Genomic DNA, 21,669 nt, shown 5'->3' with positions numbered 1-21,669 from the left:
CCGTGTGGTTACTACGCCTTCCTTTCAGGAGCCCAAGAGGTGGAGATTCCAAAACTGAATGCATCCACCTCCGATGAAGCACCTCAGAATATTTTCTGAAATGAAACCAGCATGCACAGGGCGTGGTTCAAACATAAGAAAGTTGGGTACAGAGGGAGAGTTTTCTTTTAATGAGCGTTTGTTTCAGGGTTTCAATTTTCTAGAAGCGTATTTAACTATTGCTTTTGTTTACACTTGAATAAGTTAAAACTCTCAGATGCTTTAAGATATTTTAAAAACTATCACAGAGCCTGTTTTTTTGTTGTTGACCTGATTGATGGTTTGATCTTCACCATCTTGTTTTGTAAATGATGAAGTTTAGGCTTTTAGATATATTCCCTGATTTAAGGTAGAATACCTGGTTCTTACGTGTTTTATGAATATTGTGTTTTTAAGCCAAATATTGTCAAGGGCTAGGGTCAGTCATCAAGGTAGGTTTTTAAAAATGGCATCAGAGCTTTGAATCCACTTCATGCTGTGATGTCATAAGTGCCACAGTGTGTGTTTTCATTGCTTTGTTTTCCTTCTGGGGTGTACTAATCGTTCACCCAGTTCTTCTGTTTTGTGGTAGTTGTTATACATAGCGCATATCTTTTCCTAACTGGCCATGAAAGGCTACGGGTGTTTTGGTTGTTTTACTTCTGGTGAAGCAGAAATTCAGTCAACACACGGGTAACATTTATTAAACAGATAAGCAGAGGGAGTATCTCAAATATGGAGCAACTAGTCATGCCAGCACACAGGTTTTTATTAATTTATCTTTTAGTATGTGTGTATATAGTAAAGTAATTGTACCTTTAGTTAAGAGTGATATGATTTGTTTTCTGTATCTGTAAATTGTCAAGGTATTGTCAGGATTACAATTTGAAAGAAAAAGTAAATATCATCACTCAGAAAAAAATAATAAGTCATCTTACAAATACTGGACCCAAAAATGATATTTATGGAGGCTTTTCAAATATTTTATTATGCTTAAATCCTTAAGACCTTAATATGACTTACATATTTGGAATTTAAATCTTATGTCTTCTACTGCTGTCTGATTTCTAGCATAGTAGAAATCAGACTAGAAACATTAGTAAAATCTCCAATCTAAACATTATTATAAACATAAAGTCTTTGCAAATAAGAATATAAAATAATAATGTAAATTAAATTTTAAAATGTGCATCCACACTGCTACTCATCCATTCAACAAATGTTAATTGCGTGCTTTTTTACCTGCACTGTTCTAATGGCTAGAGTCACAGCAGGGTTTAAGATAAACGTGTCACGGCAGCCAAGGAGAGCGAATGTCCCTTTATGGAAGGCTGTTCTGTGCTTTGTTTCATATAATGACTGCTAGAGTGTAAGACAATTGAGTATCATGGTCTTTGTAATGAATATAAACATAAGTTTAACTGGGTTTAGAATAAGCAACATGGAAATCTAAATAATAATTTCAGTTCTTAACATATGTGAGATGAGGATTAGTTGAAAGTTAGTTGTCTTAATAACCTGAATTAATTATGACATTTGATTTAATGCATTGTATATATCATTATAAAAGTAGATTTTAGAAGCAGAAATAGTCCTTTTAGATCAGATTATTAAATCAAACTCTTCCTAATAAGTAGTAACTTATTCCTAATAAGTAATTCTGAGCATACATTTTACTTGTTATTATAATTTATTTGTAAGTAAGTTCTGGGTTCAACAAAGGGAAATACATTTTAAATGGCTTGATCCTATGATTTATTAATGTAGGGAACAGAATATTATTTATAGTATTTAACATATACTTTTTTAAAAATATGAGTAACAAGTGCCCATAAAAATAAGAAAGAAATTACTGTATCAGTTGATGTAAAAAAAAAAAAATCAGTGATAACCCTAGCAAACACTTAATACTTGATTTCCTTTTTACCTCTTTATAAGCTTTATTTACTCATTTAGAAAAATTTGCAAATGAAGTGAACATGGCATCAGATTTGGAGACAGTGAATATTCATAAGAATTTGCCACCAGATGAATTTTGCACTAGGAAACTGGTAACTTAAAAAAATATTCTAAAATCAGTGACAGTTTATATTATCAGCTTTTGGGTGTCCTGCATACTTGATTATTTTGAAAACAGCATAGTAATACAAGAGGTAAATATTTTATTAAGAGAGCTCGCTGGTCAGTTAGAAAGCATTGATTTGCCATCTTATTTCACATAATGCATGTATACACACACGCAATTTTTAATGTACTATTTCTCCATAATTTAATTTCAACAGTATGAAATATTGATGTTATTTCAAGTGGTACAATAGCTTTATTTGGAATTAACATGGAAACATGTTTATCTAGATGGAAAATTTTTCCTAGAAGTTGTAGGATGTTTTTAAAACAATAATGAGGAAAAAATACATAAATCTGTAACCCCAGCTTTTTTTTTAACCTTAAAGTTTAGTGTACGTTTTCTTGTAGTTTTATTACTAAAAATACTGAAACTTCTAAGAATCACCTTTCCAATAACAAAGTATTTCTTTGTAAATGGCATTATTTTAATATATAAATAGCTTTTATGAGCCTGTGTATACATAATTCTCTTATAAAATTCAGAGCTACTTATGCCTGCATATTTAGCCAAAATTTATGAATAGCAAGTTAGAAAAAATGTATTTTAATAGACCCCTGAATCATCAAGTTCTGAGTTCAGTGCTCACAGTAGAATCAGTCATTTTTAAATGTGAAAGGCAAGTATAAATTGCTATCATTATTACTAGCATCTAAATTACTTTTTGGTAAATGTTTTTTCAAGAAGACACATATATTCTTTTTAAATACATTAAAAATTGATAGTGACCATTCTAATAAATGTGAGTTGATAGAATATTTTCCTATTTAGTATGTTTTAAGATGTATTTTAATGCTTCATTAGCTTGAAGGTACTGACTCTACTGTTCCGATTAAAATATTTTTGCATGTGTGTACATATTTTTTGGTACATGCTATTTTTAAGGATGCAGTTTATTGATGTGACTTTAATAAAATGGAAAATATTGAATAGAATAACACTATTTTTTAAGAGTTTAATTATTAGAAAAAATAAAGTATCCCACTGTGTTTAGATTAATTCTTGAATTACTCTGCTATTCTAGTTCTAATTTCTTTTGCGAATAACCAGATTTCTATAGGTGCCCACACTTGCAACTTGAAAGCAGCTACTTGCCAAGGAATTTTTAACCAAAAATATTATGTGGTTCCTCTTATTCAAAGTGGATGGGTCTTCTTTCTCCACTGAAAATATTTCTAGGATAAAGAAATTATACACTTTTCCACTTCTAGAATTCATGATACTTCTGCAGTGTAGATGCAGAGGTAATGTAGAACCACTTATAAATTCAGTATATTACTAGTCATTTTTGTTTGCTTCATAACATTTATTATCTATGCTTTTCAAAATTGTCCTTTACTTAAAGGAATGAAATATACTCATGTGCTAAAATACTTAGTCTTTTTAATGGCGGTAGTCATATACATAAATATCAATAATAAGCAAAAGGGTAAATGTATCTAAATTGTATGCATCCATCTTTACTGCATATGAACATTTCTTAAGTAGATTCTAAACCTAAATTTAATATTTTCTTCCCAAAATTATGAGGAAACAAGATGATGGAGATTTGCATTTCACATCAGACCATCTGGAGAGTCAACCAGAATATATACAGAAATATTCTTATGACATCAGTGTTAATTATAATTAAAACATTATGTGGTACAACTTATTATTCCCCAAAGCAGAACATATTATATTTTCATTTTATTAGCATGTTAATTTTGCACTTCAGTAGAATTGTAGTATCTTTAGAAAAGTGGTGTTTATCAGTGTCTTCAGGGAATTGTTCTAATTGAGCTTAGTTATTGATGAGGAAAGGAAAGTAACGCAAAGATGGATTTTTAACAGTTGCCTTTCATTTCATTAGTACATTTTATGAATCTTCACACTTAATCTAACAGAGAATGATAATTGAAAATAGGAGTTCCAGAAAATTAGCTTTAATTAGGAACACTCCCACTCTTCTGATTATTTCTCTTGCTTCCACTTAATGATACGATAATTGTTGTTATAACATATTTGAATAGACCTTTATAGCTTTTAAAGAACCTCATTTGTGCCCTAAGAACTGGGCACAAAATCGTACAGCTGTAAGTCGTGATTAAAAAAAAGACAACAACAAACTGAGGATTCTCTGATTCTTGCATACCTGAACCAAAGAAATGTTCTTTAAGAATAATAAAAGGTAATTAAAATTTTTAATGTAACAAAATGCATGTTAAAACCCGAAATAGCTAAGACATGATGGAAGTGCTATCACTGTTTTATTTGATTTTGTTGAGGGATCCCTTCAATGGCCATAAAGTCATTCAGAGTTGCTGGATGGCAGAGGGGCAGGACCGTGGGCCATGAGAGCAGTGTCCTCACCGATTGACTATGGCCCATATTTCCCTCAACTAGTCATTCAACCTTGCTGGGACTCATTTCCCTTTGTATAGATTTAGGTGGGTGTAGATGGATTAGCTGAATTCGGACATCCCTTAAGATTCTAAAATTGAGTCCACGCTGCCTGGTTGCATCATGATGAACATGCATCGGGCCAGGAGTGATAACTCATCGTTATGCATAAGGCAGTAACCAGAATGCATTTCTTATATATAGTATTTTATGTTTTACTGATGATCAGAAAACAGTATATGTCTAAATTGATTGATATAAGCTGAATTGTATAATCCTAGTTAGATTTTTACTTGTTATAATCTTTTAGACTCTTAAATTCCAGTAGCATACTCAAAATACTACTTTTTAAACCACCTATTTATTCTACATATATTTAATAAGAAGCTACGATGTGCTAGGCGTTGATGTTACAGTGTGACCCAGATACAATGCCTGCCCACAAGGAACTTGGGAAAGAATAGTGTAAGGTAGAAGGTAGTTTCTTTCACTGTGATCCTTTTTATGATTCTGTGGCCAGTAGTTTCAGGAAAACAGTACATGAATATAAATTGATGGTTTTAACCCAGGTGGCGCTAGTGGTAAAGAATCTGCCTTCCAATGCAGGAGATGTGGGTTCAATCCCTGGGTCGGCGAGATTCCCTGGAGTAGGAAATGGCAACCCATTCCAGTATTCTTGCCTGGGAAATTCCATGGACAGAGGAAGCTCACAAGCTACAGCGCATGGGGTTGCAAAGAGTCAGACAAGACTGAGCGACTGAGCGCAAGCACGTGTACACATCACAAAACTATTCCAAGAAAAATCTGTCTTTACAATGTATGATATATTCAGAGAAAAGACAGTCGAATTTTCTATTTTCTTCTCTATTCTTGCTTTACACTGAACTATTACAATCAAGTGTATATCAGTTTAACTTAACTCCAGGATTCTTTTAAGTGGTTAGAAAAATTATAAGGACATATCCTTTGTAGAAATCTTTAGAAGAACCTTCAATAAAGTAATTCTCTTTAGCATTTGAAGAGAAAAAAAGGGGCATCCTTAAATAGAGTGTTACAAACAAAAGCAAAAACAAAAGTTAGACACATGAACCTCGGCGTGGATATTTATCATCTAGTTATGGGGCACTGACTCTGAGGATGATACTCGTATAGATGAGTAAGAGTTTTTACTCTAGGGAAACAAATACATATCATTATCATTTTAAATAATACTTTTATAGCATTGATATCTTGGTATTCCAAGTAATGCTAAAACTAAAATCCTTGTTCTATGTCATACTACAAATACTATAATACAAATAGTAATATTGCCATATGTAGAGTTAGCAAATCTGTGAGGTGATAGTGTTTTTGCCACTTTGCAAGCAGAGGAAACCTGGGGCACACAGAGGTTGAGTAAATTGACTGGAATCACTCAGCTGTTCGGAAAGACGGTGGGGAATAACCTCCGTTTGGCCCTACGATCCCTGTTTTTAGCTACCATGATCCAGTGTCGTTTATGCCACAGATGCAGCATGTTCACAGATACTGAGACTATAGACTCTCAGTTTACGTCGTGGTTTGACATGCAAGGTCCATGTAAGAACAACTGACTTCACCCCTGCAAGCCTCAATCTCCTCCTTCTTAAAAGGATGAGAGAAAAGTATGCCTTCATTGGCTTGGTGAGCTTAGATGAGAAAAGACAGCAAGTTCTTAGTAGATATTTGATGTTGTTAATATCAGCGCTGTCATCATCGGTATCACCAGGTACTATGATGATCAGTCTTACATGTGAGCCCATTAAACTTTAGAGATGAGAAGAGGAAGAGTTGAAATTTTATAGAGGAAATAAAATCTCCATTGAATTAGTAGCAATGGCTAGGGATAGGAGAAAAGCAGAGAAAGTCTAAAGGATGCTCATCACCTTTTCATTGCAGGGATGTAGAAAGTTGGTGCAAAAGCCTGCCACCCTCCCCCCACACCCTCTTCCAGAGCATCTTCCTTCAAACTGCAACCTGCTTTTATCTGAGACCGCATCCCTCCTGCACATCTCTGAACTGTGTTTCCCTGGTTGACGTTTTCTCATTGTTCTTATTATTGATCTGACATGTTATACAGTTTACATGTTTGAGGGGTTCTTGTTTATTGTTTGTCTTCTACCAGAAAACACGAATTGTTTGAGGGCAAAAATTTTGTCTGCTTTGTTCACAGACATAGCCCAAGCAGCTAGAGCAGCATCTGGTGTATAAACACAGTATTTGTTAAATGAATGAGTGAATGAATGAAAACCCTTAGTGGTTGTGAGTTTCAGGAACTGGCCTGAAACTCTGTGTCTTCACTTGGCTCTCACTCTTCCCAGAGGGGACGAGGGACTCTGGCTCTCTCGGTCCCAGGACACTCTTGGGACCAAACGTGTGTGTTAGTCGCTTGGTCATGTCTGACTCTTTGCGACCTCATGGACTGTAGCCCACCAGGCTTCTCTGTCCGTAGAATTCTCCAGGCAAGAATACTGGAGTGGGTTGCCATTTCCTTCTCTGGGGGATCTTCCTGACCCAGGGATCAAACCTGGGTCTCCCACATTGCAGGTAGATTCTTTACCATCTGAGCCACCAGAGAAGCTTGGGGCCAAGTATAAATTTCCCCAGATGTTGGACCACATGTTTGTTGGAGCTCAGGCCCCTGGGTCTGCAGACCTCTTTCCTCTGCCTTCCCTCCTGATCACTTCCTGCTCTGCACCTGGTACTTCTGTCTGCTCCAGGAGAAAACTTTTTCTACCAGTGACTTTCCTTATTGATCACAGGCATGTGCTTAGGACTCCTCTGCTCTTCCGCACCCCTGGGCCTGACGGAACTGGACCTGTGCTGGACACTTAGAGCATCTGGCATTAATATGTTGAAAGAGTAGAGATGAGAGACTAGATCTTAAAGCTTCCTGTCACAAGAAAAGTACTGACGTGAGTGGTGATAGATGTAGACCAGGCTTATTGGGGTGGTCATTATGTCACACATCTGAAACTAGTATAACGGTATATGCCAATAATATCTCAAAAAAAAAAAAAAGCGGACAATTTTCTCCTTAACATTGTTGGAAGGAAAGGATATCAGACAATAAAAATAAATTGTAGGCAACCAGTTATCTGATGTGAGAGTTGTTCAGCTGTGTCCGACTCTTTGCAACCCCATGGACTGTAGCCCAACCAGGCTCCTCTGTCTGTAGAATTCTTCAGGCAAGAATACTGGAGAATTCTCTTCTCCAGGATAAACTTTATTGTTTTATAGTTTCTCTCTCTTTTTTTAAAAATAAGTGAGCTTCTTGGCCACAGTATTTTTTATTTATTTCAAGTGTATTGTAGTCCAGACACATTTTAGGATGAATATAGACATATGTAAGATGCCTTGGGGAGGTTAGTACTGTGTATAAGCATTATTTCTGTGGGAAATGCATTTCAAGTTTCAAATGTTCAATATACATAAGTGCTTTTAGAATATAGAGTTAATTGTGAACTTTATTAGTTATTTGGTTTGTGATGGATGATTAGCTCTTTAAAATACTACATGAGTACAGAAGTATATGATAATTATAAAATAATTTGAATAGTTGATTTTTAAATATCAAACGCATTTCACCAGAGCATAATTTGGAGGAGAAAACAAGCAAAGGAAAGCATCTTTGTAGCACCAGGTTTGAGACTTTCAGGGTGGCGAGCACTTCCCCCGTGTGTGGTCTTTCAGTGCCTAAACCACAACTGTCCCCGTGTCTCTCATTACTGCATTTCACCAGTGAGTTTGTTTCCGCCTCAGTTGCTAGCAGTTGCCAGCAGGAGTCTCCTTGACATCAGGACTGTAGACTTTCTCGTCTACACTGGTGGGGTGTCAGCTTCTGTGCCTCCTGGTGGGAAATTGTGTCTTCTACACAACACCAGTTCTCATTTTTGTTTTATTTTAAGAAAGGACTGATTGACAAAACCATTTAGGTAAAGTAGTTGCCATTTTTCCATATCAGTTGCTTTTGTCATTGTACAAGATGAGCAGATGACTGTAGCGTGATTCATCATATATTTTGTGTTTCTTTAACATTTCATTCCACAGGCACTCCAGAAAGTCTGAAAGATCTAGCATCCAAAACCAGACTAGGAAAGGCACTGCCTCTGATGCAGAAAGGTAGGCTCGGTGTTGTGCTGTGCAGCATCTTCTGTTTCACTAAGATGTTCTGGGGTACCTCCTCTCTCATTTTACAAGATCGGTGGTTAAACACAGTTGCGATGCTTAGAGAGACATTCCTGTTGAGAAATCTCCTACATGGGGATAGCCTCATTCAAAAAATGAGAGATGGATAGTTTGAAGGCAACCCCTAAGTCTTAGGGCTTAAGAAAAATCTCATGCATTTCTCTTAGTGATTATTCTGATCACTAAAAAACGATTGAATGCAGTGTAGTCCTATATACATTTTAAGACGTTAATATTTGGTTTCTGAGATTATTGAAATGTTACCGATGAATATGTTACCTGAAATATGCAAGTATTTTGAGTGTCCGCTATTTATCCAAATGATGCCATCGTCTTTAAAATCTGTTCTACAAATGCATAATCTGAGTCTACTCATAACTACAACTTAAGATATTCGCTAAGTTAATGTGGAAATTAAGTGATTTCTCGTACTTTGTTTGTACTTTTTATAAAATTTTAAAGTGCTTTTAGGTTCAAGATACTGATGGAATTTTTGCATAGCTCTAAAAAAGAAACACCAAAAATCCAATTACATATATCCACTCGTCCCATCAGTATTGAGGGTGTGCAGGGTGGCATAGATGTAAGTGGATGCAGGCATTCTGGTGTCTCAGCTGCCATAGAGGTGACGCAAGGCATAGTGAGAACACAAGGGAAAGAGGCTGCAGGCGAGATTAGGTGAACTAATCTAAGTGTATAAAAGCAGATGTCAAGAGTAGCGTGTGCTTTGAGAAAGGAACGGCATGTGAAAACACTAAGAACTGAAATACCCTCTTGAGTTTGTGGAAACCATGCTTATTGGGGGCCAGTTCATGAGATGGGAGAGAGGTTGAAAACAAAACGGGAGACATTCTTAGAGATTCCTATAAATGACCTCACACGCTGTGGTATAGAATTTTAACTTCTACCTTATTACTCCTTGAGCCACGGCAATTCCCTCCACGTGATTGGTTCTGAGTCCCAAAGTTATAGATCACTTGAACAACACTTTGGAAAGTGGATTGAAAGATCCAGGGGTAGATGGGAAACACCCGCAAGGCTGTCACAAGAAGGAAACTTGGTAAAGAGGGAAGCTGCAATTCCATGATCCATGCAGTCAGCAAATATGTGCCAAGCTGTGTGACCAATTCAAGGAATAAAATAGCGAGCAACAAAAAAGGGCAAGCTTTCCAGAGGATAATACCTCTTAGGTGAGGTTAGAAAAATGAGAAGGTATTAGTCACATCAAGCATCATGGGTGAACAGGAGATTGAATTGGTTTCTGGCTAATGATCTATGGAGATATGGACTACATAGGCAACTTAACTTACGATGGAACAAGGATCCCAGGAACCAAAAAAAGTGCCAAGTAGAAATTCGGTTTTGCAGAGACATTGAATAAATAGATACATACCAGTCTTCTAGAGATAGAAATAGATAGATAGATACATACATTCTTACGTAGATGGACAGGTAGATAAAATAGAGCAATAGTGGTGATAGTGGTGGTTTAGCGGCTAAGTTGTGTCTGATTCTTTGTGATCCCGTGGACTGTAGCTGGCCAGACTTCTCTGTCCTTGGGATTTCCGAGGCAAGAAGACTGGAGTCGGTTGCATTTTCTTCTCCAGGGGATCTTCTCAACCCAGGGGTTGAACTGTCATCCATTGCATTGCAGGCAAATTCTTTTACAACTAAGCCACCAGGGAAGACCTCAATAGATATGTACATACATAAAAACACAGATGGACAGAGAAATAGATAAATAGATGAACAGATAGATAAACAGATAATGACAGAAAGAGTGCCTGAAGAACTATGGACAGAGGTTTGTAACACTGTACAGGAGACGGTGACCAAAACTATCCCAAAGAAAAAGAAATGGAAAAAGGCAAGATGGTTGTCTGAGGAGACCTTACAAATATCTGAGAAAAAAGGAGAAGTAAAAAGCAAAGGAGAAAGGGAAAGATATACCCAACTGAATGCAAAGTTGCAGAGAATGGCAAGGAGAGAAAAGGAAGCCTTCTTAAGTGAACAATGCAAAAAAAAAAAAAAAAGAGGAAAACAGTAGAGTGGGAAAGACTAGAGATCATTTCAAGAATGTTGGAGATACTAAGGGAACATTTCATGCAAAGGCAGGCATAATAAAGGACAGAAATGGCAAGGACCTAACAGAAGCAGAAGAGATTAAGAAGAAGTGGCAGGAATACACAGAGAAACTATGCAAACAAGAGCTTAATGACCCAGATAACCACAAAGTTGTGGTCACTCATCTAGAGCCAGATGTCTTGGAGTGTGAAGTCAAGTGGGCTGGAGTAAGAATTACCGTGAACAAAGTTAGTGGATGTGATGGAATTCCAGCTGACCTATTTAAAATCTTAAAAGATGATGCTGTTAGTGCTGCACTCAATATGTCAACAAATTTGGAAAGCTCAGCAGTGGCCATAGGACTGGAGAAGGTCAGTTTTCTTTCCAAATCCAAAGAAAGGCAGTGTCAAATAATGTTCAAACTACCATACAGTTGCAGTCATTTCACATGCTAGCAAGATAATGCTCAAAATCCTTCAAGCTGGGCTTCAGGAGTACATGAACTGAGAACTTCCAGATACAGAGATCAAATTGCCAACATCCATTGGATCAGGGAAAAAGCAAGGGAATCCCCCCCAACAAAAAGTCTACTTCTGTTTCATTGACTACACTAAAGCCTTTAACTGTCTTGATCACAACAGTCTGTGGAAAATTCTTAAAGAGATGGGAATACCAGACCACCCACCATGCCTACGTCCAGAGAAACCTGTATGCAGATAAAGAAGCAACAGTTAGGACCAAACATGGAACCTCAGACTGGTTCCAGATTGGGAAAGAAGAACGTCAAGGCTGTATATGGCCACCCAGCTTGTTTAACTTATGTGCAGAGTACATCATGCAAAATGCAGGGATGGATGAATCACAAACTGGAATCAAGATTTCTGGGAGAAGTATCAACAACCACAAATATGCTGATGGTACCGCTTAAGTGGCAGAAAATGAAGAGGAATAAAAGAGCCTCTTGAGAGTGAAAGAGGAGAGTGAAAAAGCTGGCTTAAAACTCAACATTCAAGAAACTAAGATCATGGCATCTGGTCCCATCACTTCATGGCAAATAGATGGGGAAACAGTGGAAATAGTGACAGATTTTATTTTCTTGGGCTCCAAAATCACTGCAGATGGTGAGTGCACCCATGAAATTAAAAGGCTCTTGCTCCTTGGAAGAAAAGCTGTGACAGATCTAGACAGCGTATTGAAAAGCAGAGACATCACTTTGCTGACAAGGTTCGTATATGAATGTTAGAGTTTGACCATGAAGAAGGCTGAGTGCCGAAGAATTGATGCTTTTGAATTTTGGTGCTAGAAAAGACTCTTGAGAGTTCCTTGGACAGCAAGAATATCAAACCAGTCAATCCTAAAGGAAATCAACCCTGAATATTCTTTGGAAGGACTGATGATGAAGCTCACTTTATACAATTTAAAGTGAGTTTTCTACTTTTTCTCCTCCCAAAAAACTCGAAAAGATACCTTCAGTAGGCAAAGTTGAAATTTCAGACTCAGAACTTAACATAGAGCACAGCTGCAGCAAGTGAGTGTGTCAAGGTAACTCAGAAGGGGCTGTTTTCCATTACAGAATGCCTAGTTTGTCGTAATGGCCTAGTAGAAACCAAGATTTCCTGAAAAAGTGAGAGTGTTTTTCGCTCAATACTTTGTTGGTCAATGCTTTGGCCACCTGGTGAGAATAACTAGGTTGCTCATTGGGAAAGATCCTGATGCTAGGAAGTATTGAGGGCAGGAGGAGAAGGGGGCCACAGAGGGTGAGATGATTGAGTGGCATCACCGACGCAGTGAACATGAGTTGGAGCAAACTCAGGAAGATAGTGAGGGACAGGGAAGCCTGGCGTGCTGCCGTCTATGGGGTCACAAAGAGCTGGACACAACTTAGGGACTGAACAACAACAACACACATACATACGTGCATACAAGCACGCATGCATGCATAGGTGGGCAGACAGAGAAATAGATACATACGTACACTGATGGCCAGACAGAGAAATAGATACATGGCTAGCTAGCTAGATGATAGGTGAGAAGAATGTAGTGAAAATACTGATTATGTAACTGTTTGCCTTTACTTTACTCTCAATACATCTAATTATAATACAGTCTCTTTACCAGAATATAAATTACTGAAGCTACTCCCATTTATTTTCACAAGACTGAAAATTTTCCTCAAAGTTTCATATTCTTTATATTCCACAGAGACTTCTTTAATTCATTTAACAATTAGTAGTTAAATGTCTACTCTGTGCCATTTTCCAGAATCAATGTACAAGGTTTTTTGACAGTAAGATACGGTTTTACAAAATGTTAGATGATTCTAGAGTCAACTGAACATGTTTCCCTCCAAATGAGAGATGTTTGAGCGTCATCCCTGGCAACACTGAACACGTGTGGTGGTGTTGTTAGTCGCTCAGTCGTGTCTGACTGTTTGCAACCCCATGGACGGCAGCCCACCAGGCTCCTCTGTCCATGTAATTCTCCAGGCAAGAATACTGGAGTGGGTTGCCATTTCTTTCTTTAGGGAACCTTCCCAACCCTGGGATCTGGGTGTCCTGCATTGCAGGCAGATTCTTTACCATCTGAGCCACCACCTGTGTGTGTGGATAATCACAAATCTTCCCTCCAGTAAGAATAGAAGGGATTCCATTCCCCCCTGCCTCAAATGTTTGCTTAAGGCCATATTCATATTACTCTTTCCATTACTTGCTTTGCTTGTAGGTTTTCATGTAGAAAACTCAGACCTGTTAGGTATTTGAATTTGTTTGATTATAATTAAAGCTCTTCATTGATTTTTATTAGAGTGTAAGTCTCATGCTTAGCTTTCAAGGGAATTGATGAATAGCTCATTACAATAGAAGAATTGGCCTGGATTTTCTAGGTTTATGTTAGCTCTCACTTCTTTTGAAGATACCTTGTAAGTTGATGTTCAGCTCCAGGTGAATGAGGCCACAGTATGAATGCTCTGGACACTGATTCTTGGCCTCAGGAATTGACAGCTCCCCAGAGGAGCCCCAGCATACAGACCCATCCTGGCCTTAGGCAGAATTTGCTGTGTGACGATCATAACTTTTAAGGCCCTTTGTTGGCCTCAAAAACGTAACCTTTTCAGGAATAGCCGTGCAAGAAAATGTTTTGAAAGCTATGATAACCAGTTCTAGACAGAAGAAAGGCAGAACTGATTTCTGACTTACATGTCTAACTATTGAAGGGGAGCTTCAGACCCTCAGGAAGCTCCTTGGTAAATAAATATGTATCTGTTCACCCTTATGTGCGCTGAGCTTTGCGGATTGTTAGCACTGCTGCACATCCTACTCTGGGGACTTTTCTTCTTGGGGAACCTGTTTCTGAACCCTGACTGGGGGATGTTTCGTCAGGGATGATATTTAGAATTGCTTACGCATTCATTTTATGTTGTGCTGGTGCTGCTGAAAAAAGCCACAGACACCACGGGAGGAACCATGGTGACTTTAAGTACCACATGCATCTCTGTCCTTTAACAAGTAGTTTTTTAAAAGGACTCTATTTTTAAGCAGCAATAGAAGCAATTTACTGCAAGTCTCCTTGCAGCAACAGAAATGTCCAACAAACTAAGATTTTGGTGGGGAAATATAAACTTTAGTTCAGGCACACTAGTCTTAGGTGAAGACAGTAGGCATAGGTTGAACTCAGCAGTAAATATTTAGAAACTCGTTTGGAGGTGGTGAACTGGAGTTTTAGTTAGATTGGATTCATATTTTGTTCTACAACCCTCACTATTTTTATTTCAAAAGTGTGTTATGTGTAGACATATGAAGCAGAGTTGATATTCATTAAATACCATTTTCCATATATTTTAGTCCTATAAACTTTCAAAATACGATTCTATTAAATCTTGTCAAGCAGTTTGTTACTGGACATGCATTTATATTTTGTGTTGCAAGATGAACAATATATCCAGGGATGTGATATTACCATGTTTCATCTCATGATAATAGAAGCCAGTCCGGCCTCAAAGGCAGAAAAGAGAGCAGAGTTGGAGCTTCATATACTCTGTGGGTCCTGCCTTTATCAAGCTAGTTATTTGTCTTTTTGCAATTCACACTACGAGCCCCCAGTTTTCCCATCTATAACATAGGAATGATAATACTTTGAAGAGCTGTTGTGAAAATGCAAAAAAGGACACCTGTGTATGTATGTGATATGTACACCACACCACATGCATGTACACAGACAGACACGCTAGAGCCTGGCGTATGTAGATGGCGCCATGTGGATGCCCGGTGAGGAACACTTGCTCCCACCAACCTCCTCCTCCGTCCTTCACTCCCTGTCCATCTCTGGCCTGCTCCTTCCTGGTCTCTTTCCCTCGATACCTTTACATTCTCAGCACATCCCATCTCATGGAAAAGTCTGGATTTCCTCCCATCTCACTCCTGGACCTCAGAATTTCCTGATTACCCTCCTTCCTCTCCTCTGAAACAAACTCCCCTTGTCTGCACCATCTCTTTCTCCAAAGCCTGGCTCGTCTCTCTCCAGCCCTTGCCTTGTCACTCTCCTCCGTCCCGCTCCTGTGATCCAGCCTGGTTTATCCTCAGCCAGAATGGTTTCCACGCCTCCTTGGAGCCTGTGCTTTCACACTAGTTATAGATAGGCTGGTAGCAGAAGCTGTTTTGTTCCTGAGGGACTTGTGATTGGTCTCAAAGGAAAAACAGCCCTGGCGCTAAGCAATCAACCCCAACAGGACACTCTATTCTTGGGCCCTGAAAGCTCGTGGCTTGGGAAGATCTGTGTACATTTATTCATCTAGAAATGAATTTGCACTTATTTGCCCCTGAAATTGCCGTTTTGTATTTATACAGAATGAGTGGCAAATTAGATAGATAGATAGATATTTGGCTATGTCTCAAGGCATGGGAGCTCTTAGTTCCCCAACCAGGAATTGAAACCGTGCCCCTTCAGTGGAAATGCAACGCCTTCACCACTGGACCACCAGTGAAGAGTGCTTTTTATATTTTTGTCATTTACTTTGGGGTCACATAAAGCTTACCTAAATTATTCGTATGTCAAGTTGCATTTAGGAAGTTCTTTTAGTTTATGAATTGCATTAAGAAATGAAGCAAGATTTTAGTGAAATTGCAAGATCTATGAAATTTGTCTGGACTAGAGTAAAAACTGTATTATTAAACTTTCAAACCACGTTAGAGTGTATTTTGTACAAGGAAGTGTTGAAGTTTATTCTCATGATAATGGCTTTTAAAGAATAATAGATAAAAACTCATTATTTATCATTGGAAAGGACTTGATCACACCTTGATCCTTCCCATGTAAGTTAATTCTGTAGAGTTGAGTTCATGTGAGAAGTCAACCCAGAATGAATGAACAGCTTTGATACATGGTGTCAGTGCTCTCTTCCATTAATTCAGAAATCAAAATGACTGTCCAGGTTTCTGGATATGCCTTAGGGTCTGATGCAGCATTAATCCAGAGCTCAAAAAGGTTAAATGCACATTAGATACCTAAGTTGTACCTTTTTATGCTCTAAAATCTGACATTTTCCCATTTTGTTGTTTGAAAATAGAGGATATACTCTGAATCAATATAATTACAGCTGCAAAAGACATTCTACTTAAGAGAAAAATTGTCAATCCAAATAAAAGTTGAATAAACACTCGGTAATTAATGTATCACTACTTCCTGTGATCAGTATGGATTCTTGACTCACCACTTTAAATGACTTAACTGAATATTACAGCATTGTTTTCAAAAGGATGAATTGTTATTTCTTGGCTTCTGTGACTATGAAAAATAATACAGATTAGGTATTTTAAATGTGCACTTTATTTAAAATACAAAAAATAATAAATAAAGCAAAAGTGTGTATGTTTTAAAGAAGCATATATATAATATATACACATATATTCACATGTAAACATCAGTTTTTAATTTTTAATCCTTAATTTAGACATTTGCTTCATAATAATTTTGAACACCATATTAAAATAGCTGTCAATATATAGACACATATCCTTTCCGATACTTTTATGCCTTAGAGGATGTGTTTTTATCCATATATCAGCCGTTTGCATTTAGTCAGCTCAAAAACAAAGCATTCTCCACCTTATATCGTTTTAATTTGTTGATCTATTTAAAATAACCTCATAAGATGGCGTCCCTTTGCTGTTTGGTAGGAACTTGCTACTGCAGGGTCCAATTGTGAACACTGTGAATGCGCACGGAGTGCCTTGCTCCTTCTTGAGGGCAAGTGGTTCAAGCCTCCCGGGTTCATCGTGGCGATGGTGTTCTCTCTGCAGTCCCGATCTCTTTACTGAGCTCTGCTGTGTTCCAGGCACCAGAGATCAGCTCAGTAAGACACGAGAGTCGGAAGTCTCGGCCCTGTGGGCCCTGAAGGCTCGTCCCCCTGGAGGAACCCACATGGGTCCTCGCAGGACCACTGGGCGTGCACGTTCGCGATCACGCGTCCATTTCGTGTGAAGTCCCGCTCAGTAACACTGTGACGGGTTTGCTCCTGGGTTTTAAAAATCACTGCCTTGTACGAGTAACCAGGTTTTCCTTGGACAGATATGCTGGTATCAAAGTGGATGTGCCCTGCTGACTGAAGATCTTTTCTGACCCTAATGTTTTAGGGTTCTCCCACCATGTCTTTCTAGAAGGGGATACGCAGCCGCGAGAGCGACTGATGAGCCAGTCCTTAGGGGGAAACACCCCGCTCGCTCCCGCTCGAGCGAGCACCCTAGTGTCAGAGCACTGGGCCCCATGCGCCGCCTTGCCCCCGGAGGCTCCGCGCCGCCTTCTCCGCTCCTGACAAGGTCGCTGTTCAGTGTCCGCCTCCAGGTGTCGCTGTGGTGTTGTGCCTCCCTGAGCTCTCGACACTGTCACTCATCACGGCGCCATAGCCCTCGATCCTTCTTTGTGACACTTAAACCCCTCCACATCCGCCCTTACCTGCATCTGCCTTCACTGTCCTGGTGACCCGCTCTTCTACACTTCCTGCCAACCAGCCATTACTGAAAACTAAACTTGCCTGTGTTATGTCCTTTCATCTGTTTGTGGCATATTCATATATACTTTTTTTTTAATTATGTGAAATTCTATATAAGAAATTGCCAGGAATTAAATGTGTATTTGCTTTAAAATGTATAAGAGGAATTAGGGAAAAAACAAGTCTTTCATCTTTGTTCACAAAATTCTGAGAGTGCTTTAAAATTCTTAAATATAAAAAAAATAAATTTGAATAAAAGCAGATGGAGGTCAGCTTAGTCCAGTATAGTAGTAATGTATCCGCACGCTTCTTAAATTTGTATCTGTAATTTTGATCTGTTCTCCAGTATATTTCATAGCATGTGCCCAAGGTTCTTTTTATACATATTTTTTTCAGACTTTTCCTATTTAAAATAAATTGCAAGTGAATGGTAGCTTATAAAAGTCTGTAGCTATAACTACTCTTGTCACTTACATGGATTCAATTGTAGCAGTCTAGGAGCCTTTCCTAAATAATTGACGCACGTTGTTAAGATTCAGAAGCTGTGAGTATCTGCATTCCGTCCAGGACTACCGAAAATGGATACCTGCACAGCAAGTCACAGCTTCATAGACAGTTTATGAAAAGACGTGTGTTCAGTTCTGCCCTGTTCAGGAATTCATCCTGCAGCACCGTCTGTGGCGGAAATCTTCCTTTCTCTTTTAGCGCCATTTTAGGTCAAAGTCATTTTATGCACATCATGTAAGATAATTTGATTTTACTTCCAAAGGCCCATGTAGGGGTTTTGTGTCTCTTAATAGTAGCAGGAGGAAGTAAGGGCTTTTTGCCAGGCCCCCCGGGGTTGCACCCTTTGATTTGTCCCTCTCTGTCTCCCCCCACAGGACGCGCCGGCAGGCGAGCCCCACCCGGTCCCCGCCCGCGGACGCCGCCTTCAGCAGCCGCCGGGGCAGGCAGCTCCCGCAGGTCCCCGTGCGCAGCGGCAGCGTAGAACAAGGTATCCACGGAGGGAGCCTGGCCCACAGCCTGGGCTCGAGAGACCCCTCCTTATATATGCCTCCTGTTAACAGAATCATATTCTGGTTGCATGTAGTCGGATGAATCCTAAGAGCTCAAGTTCCCTAGAGCATTATTCCCAGCACCTGGTTATAACAATTGGTGCCTCTGTGCAGTTTTTGCTAAGGGAGTGAATGAATGAATTTTAGATCGTCAGTTAAAAGAAAAAAAAAAAAAAAGAGCCCTTAGAGATACTTCTTCCAACAGTACCAAGGAAAAAAATAAAACTTCAAAGACCTCAGTACGATACGGTATTTTTGGTGTTAAAGGAAGACTTACTTAACCTTATTTTTAAAATATTTTTAAATGAAACAATCATATTGAAGGCTTTGTTTTCTTATTTTAACTTACTTGCAATATCTCGTATTTTTATATTTCTGATTAAAAACTGACTTAGAAAACACATTTTAGTGTCTTTAACAGTTAACATCACTTAAATTTCCCTTATTTTAAGCATATACCCATTGTTTTTATCGTCTACATAGAGAGGGTGTGGGAGTGGGGGATACATTTTACTGGAAATTAAATTTACTAAGCTACCTGACCGAGCGTTAAACACAGAGTTCAAAGAGTCACATTTCTTCATGTGACTCAAGCTGCTATCCCATTTCTCAGTAAGTGAAATGATATGTTACCACTAAATGTTGTCATAAATTTTTTAAACAATTTAGTGAAATAATGTTCAGTTTTGGGGTTGTAATATGAATACAGTGGACTTATATTTAAAACATGTATTAAAAATCTTCATCCCTGTGAAACAACTGAAAGGTTAACATTTTGAATATTTTTTTCAACAGTATTGGTTGTTGCTGATGTAAAACTTGTATATTTCCTTCTATGTTGCTGAATATGTGTTCTCCTCACTGAAAGCACTTTACTGAATGTATCATTGAAATATTAGTGGTCAAAGAAGATAAATATGTTTTTCCAAAGACTGATATGAGAGTTTGTACACAGAGTACTTGGTTATAAGAAAATTAGTGTAGATTTTAAGAAGTGTCATCTTATTGACAGAAAAATGTTGCTACAATAAATTCTGAATTTGTATTATTTAAAAAAAATCTTGCATCCTGTTGATATGCCATGCTTTAATATTCAGGGTCATTATAAGGTTATTCATTTAGCTAATCAGAAAAATAAAAGGCTATGTGAAACTCTGACTTTCTTTTCTAAAATAGCAATTAATTCATGGGCATTCTCAATTCCTGTCTTTAACAAACTTTCTCCTATTTGGGAACATTTTGAGAAGATAATTCATGTTATTAATGTTATTAAGGCTGTAATTAGCAATAGTCTAAATGAAATTGTCTTAAAATTTATCTTAAAAAATGTGGTGTTTGTTTAAATTATCCAGTCACGGACTCCTGTTGCACAACCAAAAGAACTATAGGTTCCAGTGTTCAACTGCAAACTCACTGCTGGCCATAGTATACTAAAGATTGATATCCAAAAATCATGTGTTCCTAAAATTCTTTGCATTTCCTCCAGTTGCTAAAACACTTAAGGTTCAAAAGCATATAAGGGTATTGAATATAACTCTCATATAGTGAGATTATAGTTTTATTAATCTATAGAAATAAGACTTGGTTCTACAAAATCAGATGGAATGTATGCTAGACTTTGTATTTTTTTAAACTCATGTTTGGTTGTTAATATCAATCAACATTACTGTTTATGATATTCATATTCACAGTTGTCTTTCAGAGAAATCACCAATTTGTAAGGATTGACTTGAGGTGGGAAGAAAGGAATGACTGAGGATGAAATTGGTGGAGTTATTTTGATAGTTAATATCACAAATACATTCCTAGTCACTTGCTACTTGAGGTTCCTCAAGCTTATCATCTTAAGAGTCATATAGATACAACCTTTTAAAAATACAACAACAAGCATGTACTATTTTATCTGTGTGTTCTATAACTAAAGTGGATCTGATTTACTCTGTGATGTTACTGGATGCTTCGGGGCATGGTAAATGATGATACTGCCCACCTTCATCTTATTATGGATCTGTTTCAAACTGAACAGCTCACATGACATCTTTGTATTTCCTGGAATATGTTTGTAAAAGTCAACATCTAATTTAATTCATGGGCTCAGTAGAATTTAGCTTATTTTACTGAAGATGGAGTTCATTGATGTTCTTAGGGCTATATAATCATGTCATTTTTTCCTTTCACTATTATATGTTAAAATTTATTTCTGTATTCTGTGAAGACTAATGCCAAATGCAGTCGATTTACAATTGATGAAGGCCCTACCACATTTGACTTCCTTCTTTTCAGTCTCATTTTATGTTTATTTTTACTTTTTTTAAAAAATTTTTAACAAAGTATAATTGTATTTTATTAAAAAAACTGAGTTGACAATTGGTTGATAAGAGTGAGTATTTCAAATGATTTAGATTCCTGAATAGTGTTATAACTTCTTGATGAACTTGTAATTTTATTCATGCATAATTTCTGGATATAATTATCTGCATTATTGTGTTTAGGATCCGTAGACTGTTTGGATGCTTATTTTCTTGATTATAATTCAGTTCTACCATTCACTCTTTGTACAATGAAAACTATATATATACATATATGTATACATATACACACACATATATATATTTTAAAGGCTAACATCATGTGAAAAAAACACATTTACTTAAACTTCTAAAAATGTATTTTAAAATTTCTTTTAAAAATTAGGAATGCTAGCCTATTTTCTACAGGGAATCTGATTATGTTACAGTTAGGGAGGAAGCAGAGGTGTGGTTATCATACAGATTTTGAGATAAAGTAGCTGAAAAAGTAGCCTTAACATTTAGGTAGCTCTAAAGGTATGTGATAAT

General features: G+C 37.6%; 1 protein-coding gene across 41 annotated transcripts in view; it reads left to right on the top strand.

Annotated features, from left to right (window-relative positions):
• Positions 1-21,669, top strand: part of RIMS1 (regulating synaptic membrane exocytosis 1) — a 599,905-nt gene that overhangs the window by 453,162 nt on the left and 125,074 nt on the right. For 17 of the 41 annotated variants that reach the window (XM_081526200.1, XM_081526184.1, XM_081526195.1 and 14 more), the window contains 2 exons: positions 8,594-8,665; positions 18,659-18,771. In XM_081526200.1, the coding sequence (XP_081382326.1) occupies positions 8,594-8,665; positions 18,659-18,771 (185 nt within the window). Of the gene's footprint in view, positions 1-8,593; positions 8,666-17,421; positions 17,605-18,658; positions 18,772-21,669 lie in introns of all 41 variants that reach the window. The other 24 variants (XM_081526204.1, XM_081526188.1, XM_081526186.1 and 21 more) reach the window with 3 other exon arrangements.

The sequence above is a fragment of the Giraffa tippelskirchi genome, chromosome 9, assembly GCF_054371585.1.
Source record: "Giraffa tippelskirchi isolate mGirTip1 chromosome 9, T2T-mGirTip1v1.2.pri, whole genome shotgun sequence".
Lineage (NCBI taxonomy): Eukaryota > Metazoa > Chordata > Mammalia > Artiodactyla > Giraffidae > Giraffa > Giraffa tippelskirchi.
The sequence above is the reverse complement of the archived record's forward strand: the minus strand, read 5'-3'. Positions and strand labels throughout refer to the sequence as shown.